This window comes from Archocentrus centrarchus, unplaced genomic scaffold, assembly GCF_007364275.1.
Source record: "Archocentrus centrarchus isolate MPI-CPG fArcCen1 unplaced genomic scaffold, fArcCen1 scaffold_55_ctg1, whole genome shotgun sequence".
Lineage (NCBI taxonomy): Eukaryota > Metazoa > Chordata > Actinopteri > Cichliformes > Cichlidae > Archocentrus > Archocentrus centrarchus.
The window spans coordinates 1,228,408-1,247,295 of record NW_022060277.1 but is presented as its reverse complement, the minus strand read 5'-3'; the positions used below and the strand labels follow the sequence as shown (position 1 = coordinate 1,247,295).

At 42.8% G+C, this 18,888-nt stretch overlaps 1 protein-coding gene across 1 annotated transcript in view; it reads right to left on the bottom strand.

The window, feature by feature from the left end:
• The window catches only part of LOC115777509 (NLR family CARD domain-containing protein 3-like), a 66,404-nt gene that overhangs the window by 45,288 nt on the left and 2,228 nt on the right, over positions 1-18,888 (bottom strand). Inside the window, exons 2-4 of the mRNA XM_030725431.1 lie at positions 9,820-9,898; positions 9,459-9,657; positions 7,486-9,298 (exon numbers count right to left, since the gene is read on the bottom strand). Coding sequence (XP_030581291.1) covers positions 7,486-9,298; positions 9,459-9,657; positions 9,820-9,898 — 2,091 coding nt within the window. The remainder of the gene's footprint in view (positions 1-7,485; positions 9,299-9,458; positions 9,658-9,819; positions 9,899-18,888) is intronic.

Sequence of the window (18,888 nt, the reverse complement as noted above, 5' to 3'; positions counted from 1 at the left end):
AGAAATTCAGTCTGGAAAAAAAATTTGTGATAAAAATGTCATGTTTGAACTTAGACAATAAAAATATATACAGTACTGTTGCAAAGGAAATCAGAAACAATTGCTGTGATTTTTAAAACAAATGCAAATATACATAAAATACAGTACATTAGGGCTGCAACTATTGATTATTTTAACAATCAAGTATTCTATCGATTATTCCATCAATTACCTGAGTAACTGGATAAGAAATAACTTTTTGTATTAACAATTCATCTGCATATTTTAACTTCCATACTGCAGTTTTTCAATGTGTGAAACAAACAGGGTGGATGGAGCAGCTACAAAGTTCTCTGTTCTTCATTTGCTGATCAGGTGGTTGATGAAGGACCTCCAGCTGTTTCCCAGTAAAGGTTTTAAGGTGGTTACAGAAAAAAAGCACTGCTGTTTTGGATGCTAGAAAAATGTTTCCTTTCACTCCACCTGAGCTCACCGTCTCAGTAATGGCTCCGCCTCTTTGTGCTTACTGCGTGTGTTCAGACAGACAGCACATAAAGCAGCTGCTGCTGTTGTGTTATCAGTGTTTCTGTTGGAAAACTGGGGGCTGGATGAGCTCAATATTGTAATTCTTTTGATTCACAAGCATCCTCCAAAATAAGCTTCTATTGAAGGTCTATTTTTAGTTTTTAATCAGTGATTAAAGCATAAAAGATATTTTGACGGAGCCCCTGAGTACTGAACGGGGGGGAGGCAAATGACAGTCGCTAGTGCTAATGGCGGCACCCACTAGCAAACTGTGGTTATAGCAAAATTCTCAGAACAGCAAACAAACACACACAGCAGAAAGCAGTGGAGACATGAAAAAACACGCCAGCAATGATCCACTCTGTCATGATCCACTCTGTCTTGAAGGGCCGTTTTTTACAAATGAAGGAAATCCATTACAGTGAGAGAAAACTTTAATGCTGTTAATGCAGGTGAAACACTGTGCTTACAGGGTGACACCTGAGTGCTGCAGAGTTTAAACGAAGCATCAAAGCAACAAATTGGTGTCAAGGATTTTTTGCCAGCACGGTGGCGTGGTGGTTAGCACTGCGCCCCACAGCCAGAAGGACAGCTAGACAGTCTCCCCGTGTCTGCGTGGGTTTCCTCCCACAGTAGTCACTGGGGTTAGGTTAACTGTTGATTCTAAATTGGTGTGAATGTGAGTGAATGGTTGTCTGTCTCTCTGTGCGCCAGGCTGCGACCTGTACAGGGTGTACCCTGCATCTTGCCCTATGACAGCTGGGATAGGCTCCAGCCCCCTGCGACCCTGAACAGGATAAGTGGAAGAGAATGGATGGATGGAATTATTTGAGTTACTTGAGGAATCGTTGCAGCCCTGCAGTACAAGAGGTTAAATATGTGGTATCAATTTTACAAGATTGCCAACACCATTGGCTGATATGCAGCTCCAAATCATGACAAAGCCTCCACAGTGTTTTACAGATGGATGTCGACATTCATTGTTGTATCTTTGCCCTGACCTCCTCCAGACATATTGAAGATAATTTGCACCAGAAATTTCAAATTTGGATTCATTTTTCCATCAGACCTGTTGGTAATAATTTTCAGTCCAGTTCTTGTATAATTTGGCCTTTCCTCCCCGTTTCACTTCCATTTCTGACGAGGTTTTGATGAACAGCAGGCGGATCAAGTGAAAGACCAGATGCATCCGTCAGGTTCTGTCTCAGGTCTGAAGTGGATTTTGTCCTCTTTCTTTATGACATGACTCTCAGATAGTGCAGATACTGTCTGCTGTTGCCATGGGCCTGGGCCTCTGGTCCAGCACTTTATGTTTGTTTTTGATATTTTGATCTGCATTATGTTGTTTTCCTTGTGTTAGGCTCCTGGTTTTGATTCCACATGTATTCTTTGATTGTGGATGTTTGTGTGCTTATTGTTTATCCTGTTTGTGTGTCCTAGCCCTGCTCCTTGTGTTTTGTTACTTCCTGTTTTGTTCTGGTATGTCCTTGTGCTTTAGGTTAGTTTTGCTTGCTGTGTTTCCCCTCCCAGCTGTTTCCCATTAGCCCAGTTCCTGGTGTGTAGATATTGTCTAGGTTCTTCTCAGTTCTTTGTCAGGTCATTACATGTTTGACGTCGTCTGGTTCCTCCGCTGTGTGCTCTCCTTCCGTGTTTCTCCATGCTTCCAGTGATTTTGTAACTTGTTTTTCTGGCTCCATCCAGTTTTGTTTTCCATGGTTTCCAGCAATAAAGCTGAGGTTTTTTTGAGTTTACATTCTGTCTCTGGAGTCTGCATTATTGGGTCCTAATCCAGCACATTTCATGACAGATGTAAATAGTGTTTTAGGCCTGCCCCTTCTCTTGTCCTCCACATGTCCAGTTTACTCAAAATCTATAAAGGACACACTGCACACCATTCTGTGATATTCCACAGTTTCAGTTAACCTGTTAACTGGTCGTGTCCCACCTGCAGGACATTTTAAGTGCTTCCGAATTTGAAGCCTCATAGCGTCACAGTAACGCTGCAGTCCGCCCTTAGGATGCTTTTATATGACAGACTAGACCCTCTGAATTGCATTGACACCTCATTTGGCCAATCATGTTATGAAATGGATTTTCCAAAGCCAATAATAACCAGACAGCGTCATGTGACTTCTCTGGACATGCCCCAAATGTTCTCCAATCGTTCTGATTGGTCAACTCTGACCCAAACTCTAAAACCAGAGATGTATAGCCAATAAAACTCCTGACACGTGAGTATATGGCACCTAGGGGTGTGTTTTCACCTGAATCCACAAAGTTGCTGCACAAAGAGTGCGTATTACATGAGCAAAGCCGAGCTGGAAGTAAGACTCTGTGCACCGTAGTGACCTTGGCAGAGCTTTTCAGGCAGTGGTGCCAAAGCTCTGGAACTGTTTACCACTCTAGCTACAGTGTATCACAAAAGTGAGTACACCCTCACATGTCTGCATATATTTAAGTATATCTCTAAATGGGACAACACTGACAAAATGACACTTTGACACAATGAACAGTAGTCTGTGTGCAGCTTATATAACAGTCTTCATGTAGAGCAACAATTCATCTTTAAGATCCTCACAGAGTTCTTTGCCATGTTGGAACTTTCAGTGACCAGTGTGAGAGAGTGTGAGAGCTGCACTACAGAACTGAACACACCTGCTCCCTGTGCACACCTGAGACCTGGTAACACTAACGGGTCACATGACATTTTGGAGGGGAAATGACAAGCAGTGCTCAATTTGGACATTTACGGGTGTAGTCTGTTAGGGGTGTACTGCTGCTGGTTTAGACATTAATGGCTGTATATTGAGTTATTTTGAGGGAAGAATAAATTGACACTGTTATATAAGCTGCACACAGACTACTTTTCATTGTGTCAAAGTGTCATTTTGTCAGTGTTGTCCCATGAAAAGATATACTTAAATATCTGCAGAAACGTGAGGGGTGTACTCACTTTTGTGATACACTGTATGTTAAAAACTGGGGACTGCGTGAGCGTAATCTTGTAATGCTTTATATTCACAAGCATTCTCCTAAATACGTTTCTACAGCAGGTCTATATTTAGTCACTAATCAGTATCAAAAATATTTTGACGTTCCTTCCGGTACCGGACGGTCACCAGTGCTAATAGCTGCGCTCGCTAGCAGTATGTCCGGGAGCTGAAGGAGAGAAAAAAATAACAGCTGATTCTCAGCACAGCGAGCACAACACACAAACACGCAGAGAGCGGTGGAGGCGGAAAAACATGTCAGCGATGATCGCTCAGTGTTAGGGGCTCGACACATGGGGAGTGACGTCGCTCGCTCTCCATTCATTTCCTGTGGAGCTTGTGCGATGAGGCGACAGTCGTTTGCCCTCCTCCAGCTAAGCGACTGGCAACATTCGTGCATGTGAAATTTCGAGCTCGTACACGTAGACGTGCACACGTGACCAGGCGACGCGACACAACAAAGTTGAAAAATGTTCTACTTTTGTCGCTGTCGCGTGGCACTAAACCAATCAGCGAGGGTTTCATTGACTGACCAATGAGCGGAGAGTATGCTACACGCTGCAGTCTGCAACGACTTTCAGCACGAAGGAAAGCATCGATTTAGCTGTGTTTGACTTTCCTATGTTGTATGACACTTCATGCAGTGATTATCGACTTACACATAAAAGGCAGCCGTATGGGAACGTGCTGGTGCAAGACTAACGTTAAACAGACGGATAGAGGACTTTTGTGCTAATATAGGATGAACCCAAGGTTGTCTTTTTCTTTTGTAGAGGAGACTTAACAGCAAGATTTCTGTCAGTTCCAGTAAAATCTTCGGACTCATCTTTATTGCCATGTCTGACACGGACTGCTTTGAAAATGTCTAAATCCCTCCAGTTTCATAACCAACCACATTTCTTGGAGACGAGTGATGTAAGAGCGCGATTCACAATGCTGCCGTCACCATCAAGGTCAGCAAGATGGGGGGATGTGATTTTTGGGGCGGACCCTGAATAAAGCAGTGAGTGCAGAGGGCTGTATTGCGGTCGAGGTGACTCCAGAAAGGGAATTAAAGACAGATTCCCAAAATGGGGAGAGAGAGGGACAGGTCAAAAACATATGAGCAAGACTGGCTGGACTCAAACCACACTTCACACAGCTTGAATCCATGTCAGTTAAAGCATTTTTGACTGCAAAAATGAAAAATGTAGCTTGATATCTTCACAAAGAGTCCAAACTTTTGCATGAACGCCGAAGATTTCAGGAACAGCAGCTGATGTAATTTTGGGTTTCCTTTTTCAGGCATTTTTGGTGATTTTGGAGCAGCCAGTTAACAGGTTCATAACGCTCGGGAAATCACCTTCTTGGGGCAAAAATACTATTTTATCCTATAAAACTGTGCTATCTTTGGGATTATACAACCTTCCACTAAAGAAATTTGAACAAGAGCAAAGGCCTAAAGATACAGTTTAAAATTGGTTCTTGGCCCAGTTGTCTGTCATTTATAGACACAATACTGGTCCTTTCGTTGAATTTGGTGCCTTTGAGTATTAAGTGGCTTAAAGGGCAATAAAATAAATAAATCTGAAAAGACAAGATACAGGGAGGTGGTAGATTTAATGATACTAGCTCAGTACCTGCTGGTACAGGCACACAGTACTGTTTGTCACTTTTCCAATTCTAATATCTGTGATCATTGTGAACATATTATTGTTAAATACTAATAATTATTACATACTTGGTGCAGATCCTCAGTTCATCTGAAACAAGCTATTTTACGGCCAGTGTCCCAAAAGGCAATTATGTTTAGATTAGCCAGTCTCACGAAGCCTGCTGAAAGGCAGCAAGAAGTTCCAGCAGTGTCAAAATGTATTTCCTCATTTCTTTGTCTTTTTTCATATTGGCTACACTTGTATGTTTCAAATCATCTAACAAATTTCAATATTGCAAAAAAAATTACTGCATTCTGCATTTTGCGCATGTTTTTAAGTGATTATTTAATTTGTTAAGGGGGAAAGAAAGCTATCTAAATATAGCTGGCCCTGTATGAAAAGTACATTAAATAACTGACAGCAGAAACTTCAAATTACTGGGGAGGAACTTTGGCCTGCTCGTTTGCAGAATTGTTTCAATTTAGGCAAACTGGAGGATTTTCTAGCATTAAGGCTAACAACCTTAATAACAGCTTCAACTCTTCTGTGAAGGGAATTTGTGACCATTCTTCCAGAAGAAGATGTGTGAGGTCAGACAATGATGTTGGACAAGAAGACCTGGCTCACAGTCAGGACTCTGTGCAGGTCAGTCAAGTTCTTCCACACCAAACTGGCTCATCCATGTCTTCACTGCTTGATGTGTTTTACATCCCTGCATTCGATGCATTGCTTAAGGCCCCGTGATACAAGGCTTGGATGCAGCTGCTAGGATGGTAACCCATTCCATGAAGCTCTCGATGCACTCTTCTTGAACAAATCTTAAGACCAAGTTTGGAGATTTGTCCTGATTGACTCTTGGCAGAGACCTCTGTGCACTATGCGCCTCAGCAGAGTGTGCAGGTGACCCCATTCTGTGATTTTGTGTGGCCTATCACTGAGTTGCTTCCACTGTTATAATCCCACTAATAGCTGACTGTGGAACATTTTGTAGTGACTGGACTTGTTGCACAGGTATCATCCTATCACGGTACCACGCTGGAGTTCACTGAGCTCCTGAGAGCGACCCATTCTTTCACTGATGTTTGTAGTAGCAGTCTGCATGCCGAGGTGCTTGGTTTATACACCTGTGGAAGTGACTGTGTTCTGTTCGGTACTGTATAATGCCAGTTCTTTAACGGTTTACAGCCACCACGGACATCCGGTCAAGGATGAAGGGAGACATTTAAGGTCCAAACTCTCCTTTAATAAAGCTGAGTGTGGTTTTTCCTCATTGACACGCTCTCAACGTCTTCTTCAACTTCTCAACTCAACCCTTGACTATAGCTTGCATCAGTTCCCCTCATGCCTGATTGCTCCCTGATTACTAATGTGTACTCTTCTACAGCAGCGACTGCTACTGGCTGCTTCGTGGGCTCTTAAAGGGCAACACACACACATGAACTTAGGCCAGTTTTAACAGACTGGAACACCTGGATTCAATGATCTTGATGGACAGGTGAATACTTTTGGCATTATAGTACATATTATACACTTAAGCCCTTTCACACCGGATGCGTTGCGTAAAAACGTCACGAAATTCCGAATCTTTCGGATGCGAACCTGTCGTGTAACCTATATACACACCGGACGCGTTGCGTTTTTGCGACTAAATCCTCCCTATATAACGCACGGTGGAAAAAAAAAATGCAGTCGACATCAAGTGATGATGTAATGGTCCTGATGTTTCTAAACAAGAGAAGGAAGAAACAGAGTTTATAGGTTCATCCAACTCATAAGAAAGCAGCAGCAGGGAGAGTTTCATGGTTTGATCACAGTGCTGAAGCTGCATCACTGATGCTTTCACTCAAATTTCTGGATGTCACTGGGACAGTTTGAGCTCTTGTTGGCAGAGTTGGGATCACATGTGAGGAGGCAGAGGATAATATCAGAGAGCCGACTGACCCGGAGCAGCGTGTAGCTGTGTGTCTGAGGTAAAATATTATGATTTTATTGTTCCCACATCACTGTATATTCAGTACATCGGTTCGTGTTTTGAGCTATGACCTCGCATGCTGCTAAATGCAGCACTCTGATTGGTCAGTCCTGTTTGTTCACTTGCGAAAGTCAGAAAAATCGAACTTGATCCGAAAAAATAAATGCCGCAAATTCGTCCTGTGAAATGACGCGGTCGATGTGAATGGGCCTTTATACTTAAAGTTAATTTTAACTTAAGTAGTAGTAATTATGGACTTGGAAGAATTGTTCTCTACAAGACTTTAACTGGGAAATGTCTGATAACTGCCTCTATGACACATAAAGAGTATCACATGATTGCGAGCACCCACAATGATTTGTTTTGTTTCAATACATTTACTCACAGAACTTTGGTGGAGGCTTTGACCACTGGCAGCAGCCTCAGCAGAGCCTCCTCTGAAGCAGAGTATTTCTGCAGGTCAAACACATCCAGATCTTTTTCTGATGACAGTAAGATGAAGACCAGAGCTGACCACTGAGCAGGAGACAGTTCATCTGTGGAGAGACTTCCTGATCTCAGGGACTGTTGGATCTCCTCCACTAGAGAACCATCATTCAGTTCATTCAGACAGTGGAACAGATTGATGCTTTTCTCTGCAGACAGATTCTTACTGAGCTTCTTCTTGATGTAATGGACTGTTTCCTGATTGGTCTTTGAGCTACTTCCTGTCTGTGTCAGCAGGCCTCGTAGGAGACTCTGATTGGTCTGCAGTGAAAGACCCAGGAGGAAGCGGAGGAACAAGTCCAGGTGTCCATTTGGACTCTGTAGGGCCTTGTTCACAGCTCTCTGGTAGAAGGATTTCTCTGCAGATTCTGATTCTTGTTTTCTAAATAATTTTGACAATTTGAATGTGGTTTGTTGTTCTTCCAGCAGATTGAGTCCAGAGTTGATGAAGGTCAGATGGACATGAAGAGCAGCCAGAAACTCCTGAACACTCAGATGGATGAAGCAGAACACCTTGTCCTGGTTCAGCCCTCTCTCCTCTTTAAAGATCTGTGTGAACACTCCTGAGTACACTGAGGCTGCTCTGATATCGATGCCACACTCTGTCAGGTCTGATTCATAGAAGATCAGGTTTCCTTTCTGCAGCTGATCCAAAGCCAGTTTTCCCAGAGACTCAATCATCTTCCTGCTCTCTGGACTCCAGTGTGGATCTGTCTCAGCTCCTCCATCATACTTGACCTTCTTCACTTTGGCCTGAACCACCAGGAAGTGGATGTACATCTCAGTCAGGGTCTTGGGCAGCTCTCCTTCCTCTCTGGTCTTCAGCACATCCTCCAGAACTGTAGCAGTGATCCAGCAGAAGACTGGGATGTGGCACATGATGTGGAGGCTTCGTGATGTCTTGATGTGGGAGATGATCCTGCTGGCCTGCTCCTCATCTCTGAATCTCTTCCTGAAGTACTCCTCCTTCTGTGGGTCAGTGAACCCTCTGACCTCTGTCACCCTGCTAACACACTGAGGAGGGATCTGATTGGCTGCTGCAGGTCGTGTGGTTATCCAGAGGCGAGCAGAGGGAAGCAGGTTCCCCCTGATGAGGTTTGTCAGCAGCACATCGACTGAGGTGGACTTTCTAGGGTCAGTCAGGATTGTAGTTTTGTGGAAGTCCAGAGGAAGTCGACACTCATCCAGACCATCAAAGATGAACACAACCTGGAAGTGTTCAAAGCTGCAGATTCCTGCTTCTTTGGTTTCAGTGAAGAAGTGATGAACAAGTTCCACCAAGCTGAACTTTTCTTCTTTCAGCACATTCAGCTCTCTGAAAGTCAATGGAAACATGAACTGGATGTCCTGGTTGGCTTTGTCTTCAGCCCAGTCGAGGGTGTATTTCTGTGTTAGGACTGTTTTCCCAATGCCAGCCACTCCCTTTGTCAGCACTGTTCTGATTGGTTCATCTCTTCCAGGTGAGCCTTTAAAGATGTCTTCTTGTCTGATTGTTGTTTCTGCTCTGTCTGGTTTCCTGGATGCTGTTTCAATCTGTCTGACCTCATGGTCCTCATTGACCTCTGCAGCCCCTCCCTCTGTGATGTAGAGCTCTGTGTAGATCTCATTCAGGAGGGTTGGGTTTCCTGCTTTAGCGATGCCCTCAAACACACACTGGAACTTCTTCTTCAGAGCAGATTTAAGTTCACGTCGACAAACTGCAGCATGACGGTCTGAATGAATAAAGAACATCGGTTAATGTTTTACCAAATAGATGTGACTATTTCATCTCCATAAAGAATGCCTGTTTGAATCCATGCTGTTTAATCTCTTTAAACTTCAGTAAATGTCTCATTCATCCAGCAGCTTCAATCTTTAGAGAAATCCTCTTACTGCTCTGCAGACGCTCAGCCAGCTCCTCCTGCTTCATTCTCCTCAGGAAGTCCAGTGTGATCTTCACTAATGCCTCTCTGCTGCTCCTCCTCTGCTCTTCATCCTCCCTCTCTAAGCATTCTGGGTAATCTGGACTCAGGATCTTCTGGATCTTCTTCAGCTCGTCCTTCACAAAAGTGATGATGTTGTCCTCCAGCAGCTGGAACAGAATACTTTATGAATGAGCCAATCAGACTGAAATCATGGAGCCAAACATCAGATCCATGTTGGACACACTGACAATCCACTGGTCTCCAAAGAGCAGCATGGAGATGACTGTGAGCAGAATAGATGTAACAGTAGTTGTTGTACATGTACAGACCTGAAATATGGAGTCCAGCTGTGTGTGATGCTGCTGGGCAGACTGACCACTGGGACCCTCTGAGCTCTGCTGGTCCACTCTGTGGAGGAACCATCAAGAATGAGTGTCTACAGGAGACACATGTGTCCAGAACATCTGCGCACACACTCTCCTCTCCACAGTTCCCTCACATGTACTCAGCCTGCTACAACTCCAAACAAAGAGGTGTAGCCATATTGATTAACAAAAGATAAACTGCATCATTAGAAATACTACATCAGACCCAGAAGGTAGATTTATAATACTCAATTTAACTATTCAAAATATAGATTTATGCATTGCTAGTATATATGGGCCAAATGTTGATGACCCCTCCTTCTTTCATACCTTCTTCACTTTGCTGTCCGATCACTCTGACACCACACTTATAATAGGAGGAGACTTCAACCTGGTACTTAATGCAGATATTGACAGGCTCAGTACAGCAGTGAGTCAAAGGAACTGGCAGTCTGCAGACATTCTTAAACAGTACATGAAGGATTTTGGTCTTTGCGATGCTTGGCGTTCACATCACCCCACTCTGAAAGATTATAGTTTCTTCTCACCAGTACACAAGTCTCACTCCCGCTTAGATTACTTTTAGTTAGCAGCTCCATGATGATGGATATCACAGACACTCAGATTCACCCTATCACTATCAGTGATCATGCACCGGTGTCTATGTCTGTGACACAGAAAAGAGTCACACCACCAATCAGGAACTGGAGATTTAATACATCATTACTTAAAGAACAAGATTTCATTAATTATTTCAAAAAGGAGTGGTCAGCATATTTAGAAAATAATGATCAACCTGGAATATCACCATGTGTTCTTTGGGAAGCAGGAAAAGCAGTAATGAGGGGCAAAATAATATCTTACTGCTCGCATAAGAAAAATAAAGAAAAAGCACTTGTGTTAGAATTAGAACAGAAAATTAAATCTTTAGAAACTGCCTATGCTGCTTCACCACAAGAACATATAATTAACAACATGAGGAAACTAAAACTGGAGTTAAATGAAATAATTGATAAAAGGACACAATTCATGTTGCAGAGGTTGCGTTTAGAAAACTTCGAACATGGAAATAAATCTGGAAAATTTTTGGCTAACCAGTTAAAACTAAATAAAGAAAAAACAGCCATTTATTCTATTAAAGACTCAACTGGTAATATTACCCACGACCCACAACAAATAAATAACTCTTTTAGAGACTTCTATGAAGCTTTATACTCATCGCAGATTAATCCATCTGATGCTGAAATTGAAGAATATCTTAATAACATTAATCTACCTAAACTAAATGATGAACAGGCCGCGACTCTTGATTCGCCTCTTTCATCATCTGAATTTTACGAAGCAATACAGCATCTCCCAAATAATAAAGCCCCAGGCCCAGATGGTTTTCCAGCAGAGTTTTATAAAGAATTTTGGTCTGTACTAAGACCCTCTTTTCTCAGAATGGTGGCTCAGATTCAGAGCAATCATGCGGTCTCTCCAAACATGAACTCTGCTAACATTAGTCTACTTCTTAAACCAGGCAAAGACCCCACACTCCCATCCAGCTACAGGCCATTCTCTCTGATTAATGTAGACCTTAAAATAATTTGCAAAGTCCTTGCCAGAAGGTTAGAAAAAAATCACTCCATCTATTATACATCCAGACCAAACAGGTTTTATCAAGGGTCGGCACTCTGCCAATAATACACGCAGACTGATAAATATAATAGATTACTGTTCTATTAATAAATTAGAAACCACAGTTGTCTCTTTAGATGCAGAGAAGGCATTTGATAGGGTAAATTGGAAATTTCTGTTAGCAGTTCTACACAAATTTGGATTTGGTTCATCCTTCAAAAACTGGATCAGAACATTATACAGCTCTCCAAATGCACGTGTTAGAACAAATGATCTTATTTCCCAAAGCTTCAGTCTGCAGAGAGGCACCAGACAGGGCTGCCCACTTTCTCCTTCACTCTTTGTCATTTTCATTGAACCACTAGCAGCAACAATCCGACAAAATGTAGATATTAAAGGAATTCAAACAGAAAACACAGACCATAAGATAAGCCTTTATGCTGATGATGTATTACTTTTCCTTGAGAACTCACAAACTTCTCTTCTAAAAACAATCACACTTATAGATAAGTTCTCATCTATATCAGACTACTCCATCAATTGGAGTAAATCAAACGTTTTACCTCTAAATTGTAATTTTCAGAACACCACGACCACCTCACTACAATCTGGCAATATTAAATATTTAGGTGTTAATTTTTCCCCCAGGCTGTCAGACCTGGTACGGTTGAATCATATTCCTCTATTAAAAACAGTAGAGGATGATCTCACACGTTGGAACTCTCTACCTATATCTATCATGGGGAGAGTTGCCACAGTAAAAATGATGATTTTGCCTAAAATCAATTATTTGTTTTCACTGATCCATAATAAACCTTCTGTTGCCTGGTTTAAATCTCTAGACTCAAACATTTCAAAATTTTTGTGGAAAAATAAAACCTCAAGAATAAGTTTAAAAACTTTACAAAAGCTAAAATGCAGTGGTGGTCTAGAACTCCCAAACTTTTATCACTATTTCTTAGCCAATAGATTACAGTATATTTCAAGATGGATCAAATCAAGCCCTTTAGACAGCCCATGGCTGGATTTAGAACAAACACTCTGTGGAAAAGTGAAAATCTCTGACTTACCTTTCATTAGCGTCAGTATTAAACATCATAGCGGTTTTAAAAGTCTTAACATAAACACCTCTCTGACAGCCTGGTGGGAATTCTTAAAGATAACAAAGTCTTCACTTATCCCATGTGAACTGACACCCATTTGGAACAATCCAGATATATGTCAGAAAAAAACAGTACTGAACTTCTCAACATGGCAAGAGAAAGGAATAAAGAATTTAGAACATGTTATTCACGATGGGACCTTTATTTCATTTGAAGAACTTATTTCCAAATATGAAATTAGCAATAGCAAATTTCTCGAATACCAGCAGTTGAGGTCTATCATACAGGCAAGGTTTAATTTAAATAATTTAAAATTAGAAACCCCTGTACTGGTAACAGAATTTCTAAATCTTTATACCCCTAAATTACTATCAAAAATATATAAGTTATTATTAAAAATTAATGATTCAATATCCCTCCCAACTACAAAATGGGAGCGAGATCTTTCCATTAACCCAGTGCAAAACTTCTGGACACAGATATGTTTAAACACTTTCAAAATGACTAAAAGTCCGAATTTACAACTTATACAATACAAAACTCTCCATAGAATACATTATACAGGACACAGGATGTTCCAAATGGGCCTCAGAGACACAAATATATGCACCCACTGTTCAGGCAACCATACTGAAAACTATATGCATGCAGTTTGGTCTTGTACACCTGTTCAGAGGTTCTGGCAGAGGATATGTGAGGAATTATCCACATGTTTTAATTGCGATATCCCAACATCACCAAAACTGTGCATTCTAGGTGATTTAAGTGAATTAAACATGGAAACAAATATATCACACATAGTTCTTACTACCTTATGCATCGCTAAGAAAACTATCCTCATGAATTGGAAATCAAAAAATGATTTATGCGTTACTCACTATAAGAACCTACTTTTAGACCACATTAGTCTGGAAAGAATGTCTGCCACCTCTAAAAATCAACTGGCAAAATTTGAATCTCTCTGGTCCCCACTGATCAGCTCCATCGCATGATGGGGGTGACGAGCTGTGGTCTAGTTTCATGGCGCACCCGGTAGGTGGCTGGGGGTGGGCCGGGGGGGCCTGGGTGTCTGATGGCTCTGGCCTGGAGGCGGTGGCTACCGTTTTGTGGTTTCTGTGTCCGGGCCCTGGTTGTTGGTGGTGGGGACTTGGATGGTGCTCTTATGGTCGTGGGGTGTGGGGCTCGGGGTCCCGTGGTGGCGGTGCTGGCCCCGTCCGGGTGGCCGGCTTCCTCTGTGGGGGCCGGGGTGCGGGGGTCGGGGCCCTGGTGCCCGGGGTTGCCCGTTTCCTGGCTGGGCCCCTCCCTGCGCTGGAGGGGTCTGTGCCCCCTTGGGCGCGCCGCCGTGTGGGGTGGGTTGGCTGTGTCGGGGTGTCTGGCTGGCATTCCGGGATTCTGGGTGCCCTCCCCCATGGGGTGGTGGGGCGCTCAGGTGAGGGAGCAGCAGTTGCCCCACACGGGGCCGGTTGGTTCTGACTCAGGACCACTGTGTGCGTGTGTGTATATGTGTGAGTATGTATGTGGGGGTGTGTGTCTGTGTGTGTGTGCGTGTGTGTGCGTGCGTGTGTATGTGTGCGTACGTGCGTGTGTGTGTGTGTGCGATATTTGTTGTCCTTTGTATGCATGTGGGGTGTGTGTTGTGTCCTGTTTGCAGTGGGGGCAGTGGGTGCCGGCCTGGAGTACGGTGGCGTCCTGGGGGTGCGGTCACTTCAGGCCCTGGACCTGCCTTCCCTGGGCTGCGGGGGGGTGTAGGGAACTGGGGTGCCTAGTGAGCCAGTAGCTAGCTGGCTCTCTTCCTCCGGGGGGTAGTCCTCTGCCTCCCGGTCATATTTATCCTGGCCCCTCCCCTCCTCCCACTCAGTTTAACATCACATTATGCACACATAGGTTCTCGGGGGTGGGGGGCTCGTGCTGCAGTGAGTAGGGCCATCACCTCGGCTCTGCTCGCTGTGCTGCGTGATGTCCCACTCCTCCTTTTTTAATTGCATTATACAGCTCACAACACATCATAGTACATATAGGGCCTTGGGGGGCAGGTGTGTCACACAGTGGTTAGTGGGTGGCACTGCTGAGGTGGCCCCACTTGTCTGTTCACTGCTGCCTGCACCTCAATTTTATTTACATTTTAGACATTGAGGGCCTTGGGGGACAGTGTGGATGGGCGCTGTTATTCAGTGCTCATATTACATCTGTCCCTCCAATTTTAAAAGCACTGTAGTTTTCACACAGCCATACACATTCTTCTCAGTACATACATTCACATCACCCCCCAACACGCTGAGTGGGAGGAGGGGGCGGGCGGGCCTTCTCACACCCCAGTTCCATGCACCCCGCCTGGGATGGGGACTGGCTCATTGTTCGGGGCTGGGTTGGCTGCTTCCCTGGGTTGCCGCTGGCTTGGTGCTGGTACCCGCTCTCCCACATTAGGTGTCCATGTATGTTACATGTGCGTATGCATGAGTGTGTGACTGGTGCATGCGAATGTGCGTGCGTGTGTATGTGCGTGTGTGTACATGAGGGAATGACTGGTACGTGTGTGTGTGTGTGTATGTGCGTGCTTGTGAGAGTGTGTGTGTGTGGACAGCTGGGCCTGGGTTGGTGGCTTGCCAAGCCTTGGCACCTGTGGGACACGGAGGGTGGGAGTTACCCCTCCCTACCGCTCCACGCTGCTCCCCACTGGTCATCACTGCCGCCCCTGGGGTGTGGGTGCCCGTGGGTCCCGGGGTGTGTGGCCGGATGTCTCGGCATGGTCTTTGGCCTGCTCCCTTGGCGGCCGTGGCCTGGGGGTGGCTTGGGCCTCTTTGGCGCGTGGGGGGGCTCTGCCGGGTGTCGGGCTGCTCTCGGGCCCTTGGGGCCTCGGGGGCCGCATGCCTGGCTCGTGCTGGGGGTGCCGGCCTGCCGGGGGGGGTGGGCTGCCCGTCGTCTCTGGCTCTCTGGACTCTAGCCCCTGGATTGTGGGGATTCCGTCTGTAGCCTCCCTCCTTCCTCTTCTGGGGAGTGTACGCGGTTGCCATCGGGATGTGTGGCCCCAAGTCTTCTGAGCTCCTGTGCTGTGGATGGCCTGGGTCCCCTGGGTCCTTCCCTATCTGCCTCTGGATCGCGGGGGGCATGGTTGCAGTTTCTCGCCCTCATTATCGAATACATTGCATGACAAAGGCGCATACACACACATTACTACAAACAATAAACTTGTGTGTGTGTGTTTGTGTGTGTGTGTATATGTAGGTGCATATGGGTGTGTGTATGGATGTGTGTGTGTGTGTGTGTGTGTGTGAGTATATCAACCCCTTTTATTTTTTTTATTTTTTTATTTTTTTTCTATCTCCTTTCTTCCTTTTCTCCCCCCCCCCCCTTTTCTCCCCCCCACCTCTTGTTCTTGCCCCTTCCTTGTTGCCTGTCAGACTTGGCATGAATAACTAAATAAAAGATAAATAAATAAAATAAAATTGCAAACATTAACAAGAAGAGCCTATAGGAAACATATAGAGCTTTCTTGTCAAAGCAAATATGTTTGGTACATCAGTGCATTCGGATCATCATTCCGATTGTGAAAGATGCCAGACATGACAGGCTAAAAAAAAAAAAAAAAAAAAAAAAAAAGAATGAGTTCAAGCACAGGGTAAAGATGCAGTCAGTGATATTTGGACAGAAACAGTGACTCAGTGACTCCCTGTAGCTGTAAATGTTCTTCATCCAGCTGATCCCACTGAGAACCAACAGCTCAGCTTAGTGTGCTGCTTTGAGTCTCAGAGCTCTGCTGAGCATCAACAACTTCTGAGCCAAAGCTTCAAAATCTCATGTTGGAAACCTGATGTTTTACAGACAGAACCTCGAGCACTTGATGGAATACCTTTGACATAAAGCTGAATTCCAATCAGGATCATTGGGAGCAAAAGCCCAGTTATGAATGAGGAAAAGCCCAAATGAAGTGCTAACAGGTCCTCTTTAGGATCAACAGCTGGAAATCATTTAGCTCAGGAAGACTCAGCCCTCTGAGATGTGATTAGTTCCTCCCTCAGCTCAACATCCTCAGATGATGATTTTAGCTCCCAAACTTCATCATCTGCCCTTCAGGACTCGACTACAGAGCTGCTAACTAGCTCTGATTCAGCTGTTTCCTGATAGTAAACCATGCATGTACATTGATAAAAGTGATTCTGTGGTGAAGTAAATCTAACATAACTGAATCTGTGAAATCAACAATAAAAAAACCAAGTTAATATCTTTACACAAATATACATAGTATTGAGGTCAAAAACATTTGTTCAAGATACAAGACATTGTAAGTTTTTCAGAAACTAAATTGTTTAAGTACTGAGAGCCAATCTTTTTAAGTTCATCCACACAACAAAAAATAATCTTGTTATCTTTGTTGCGTTTCATCTGCGTTCTTCATTTGGTATAGGACCCTTTTCACATGACGTCACACAACTTTCCGTTCGGCCTCGATGCTAGGGATCTTCCGGTTGATGGAGTTTACGCAGTCTAATACATTTGTCACAAATACGGTTTTAGGATATACTATGACATGCAGACAAGTTTTCACTGTTCAAAACTGGACAAAGGCTACAAATTCTTCATTGAACATTATGGAGGTACGTGTTTTTGTCTTTTCTAGCTGTTAATTAATAGGATAGCATTAGTCAATTTGTTAGTTAGCTGGTGATATTATCTGGTTTGTAATACCAACATATGTTTTTCAAAAAGTTGGAGGCATTGAGTTGTTATTGAAATGTGATTTTGAATTATCTAAACTACCTCTTAAGCTCTCTACTTTCCATCAACAAGTTTTGTTACAGTGGAAAATTATGTTTAAACACAACTTCAGCCCGCATGATGTTCCATTGTGGAATAACAGAGCCATATTGAGTGGGAGGATTTCTATATTTATGGAAGACTGGTGGAATAAAGAAATCTGGTCAATTATTCACTTATTGGATGAAAATGGGGATATTCTTAATTTGGAGGATTTCCAAAAACAAATATGGAATTGATTGCTCCACAGCAAACTATAAAAAAGTAATACAAAACATCCCTATCGTCCTCATTCAGTCAGTTAAAAACAATTTGTCCAACTTCACAACTCCAACATTACGCAAGATTCAAATTGGTTATGTGGATATTGTGGATAAAAAATGTAGCAATAAGTTTTTAAATCAATATTTTATAAACAACATGTACCCAGGAAGAACAAAAAACACACTTACCTTACAAAACCTTGACAAATCTACAATATCAAAAATTAGGACAAAATCTAAAATTTCCAGTTCCTCCTAAATATAAAGAACTACAATTTAAAATAATAAACAACATTTATCCTTCAAACGAATTCATAAGAGAGAGATTTAAATTTGAAGTCGCAAATTGTGGCTTTTGTAAAACACAGTTGAAAACAATTAAACACTTGTTTTATGAGTGTAGCGAAGTTTATAAGTTATGGGGTTCACTCCACAACTTCCTGTCCTCCAAGGCCATGTGTGTAGATTTCTTCTCAATACAAGATATTCGGTTTGGATTATTTCTCAAAGATAAAAATATGGAATTTCTAGTCAATACTGTAATTATTATAACAAAATATTACATACACAAATGCAGATTTGCAAAGTGCTCCCTCTCTTTCTCTGCTCTTAAAAATGAACTCTCAATGTTCAAAAAATGTCTGGATATGATGCATAAAACAAATGCCATAAAACTGTACGAAATAATGGAAGAGTTTTAAGTGTAACCCCCTCATTTTATTTTATTTCATTTTTGTATATTTTATTTATTTCAATTCTGTTTTTTCTTTATTTTGTTAAGTATTTATGATATATTACTGGTTACTGTATACTTTAGGAGTTGGGTCTCTTGTTCTTTTACCTGTTAGGCATTGACCTGTTTTTATGAGTATAGTCGTGGTTTGTTCTTTTGTGTTTGTTTTACCAATAAAACAAACAAACAAAAAAAAAATTTGTTAGCTAGCTAACATTACATGACTACGGTGGCCCTGAAGTGCAAAGCACAACAACATTAACTAAGCACAATTACAAATTACAAAAGCACAACAACATTAACGAAAGCACAACAACATTAACAAACCGGAAAAGGTAGGTCCCAGTGGGAAAACCTGGGAAATCGCTGATTGGACGACGCCACTTTTGGCTTTTAAACCAGAAGTTAGGCCACAGCTGCTGCAAAAGTTCGGTGACAGCTCAGCCAGCTCTTTTCCGCAGCTAGGGTAATACATAGCGCTGTGACTAGCTGTGTCCAAATTATTTATATAGTTATATATATATAAAATATATATATATATATATATGTATATATATATATA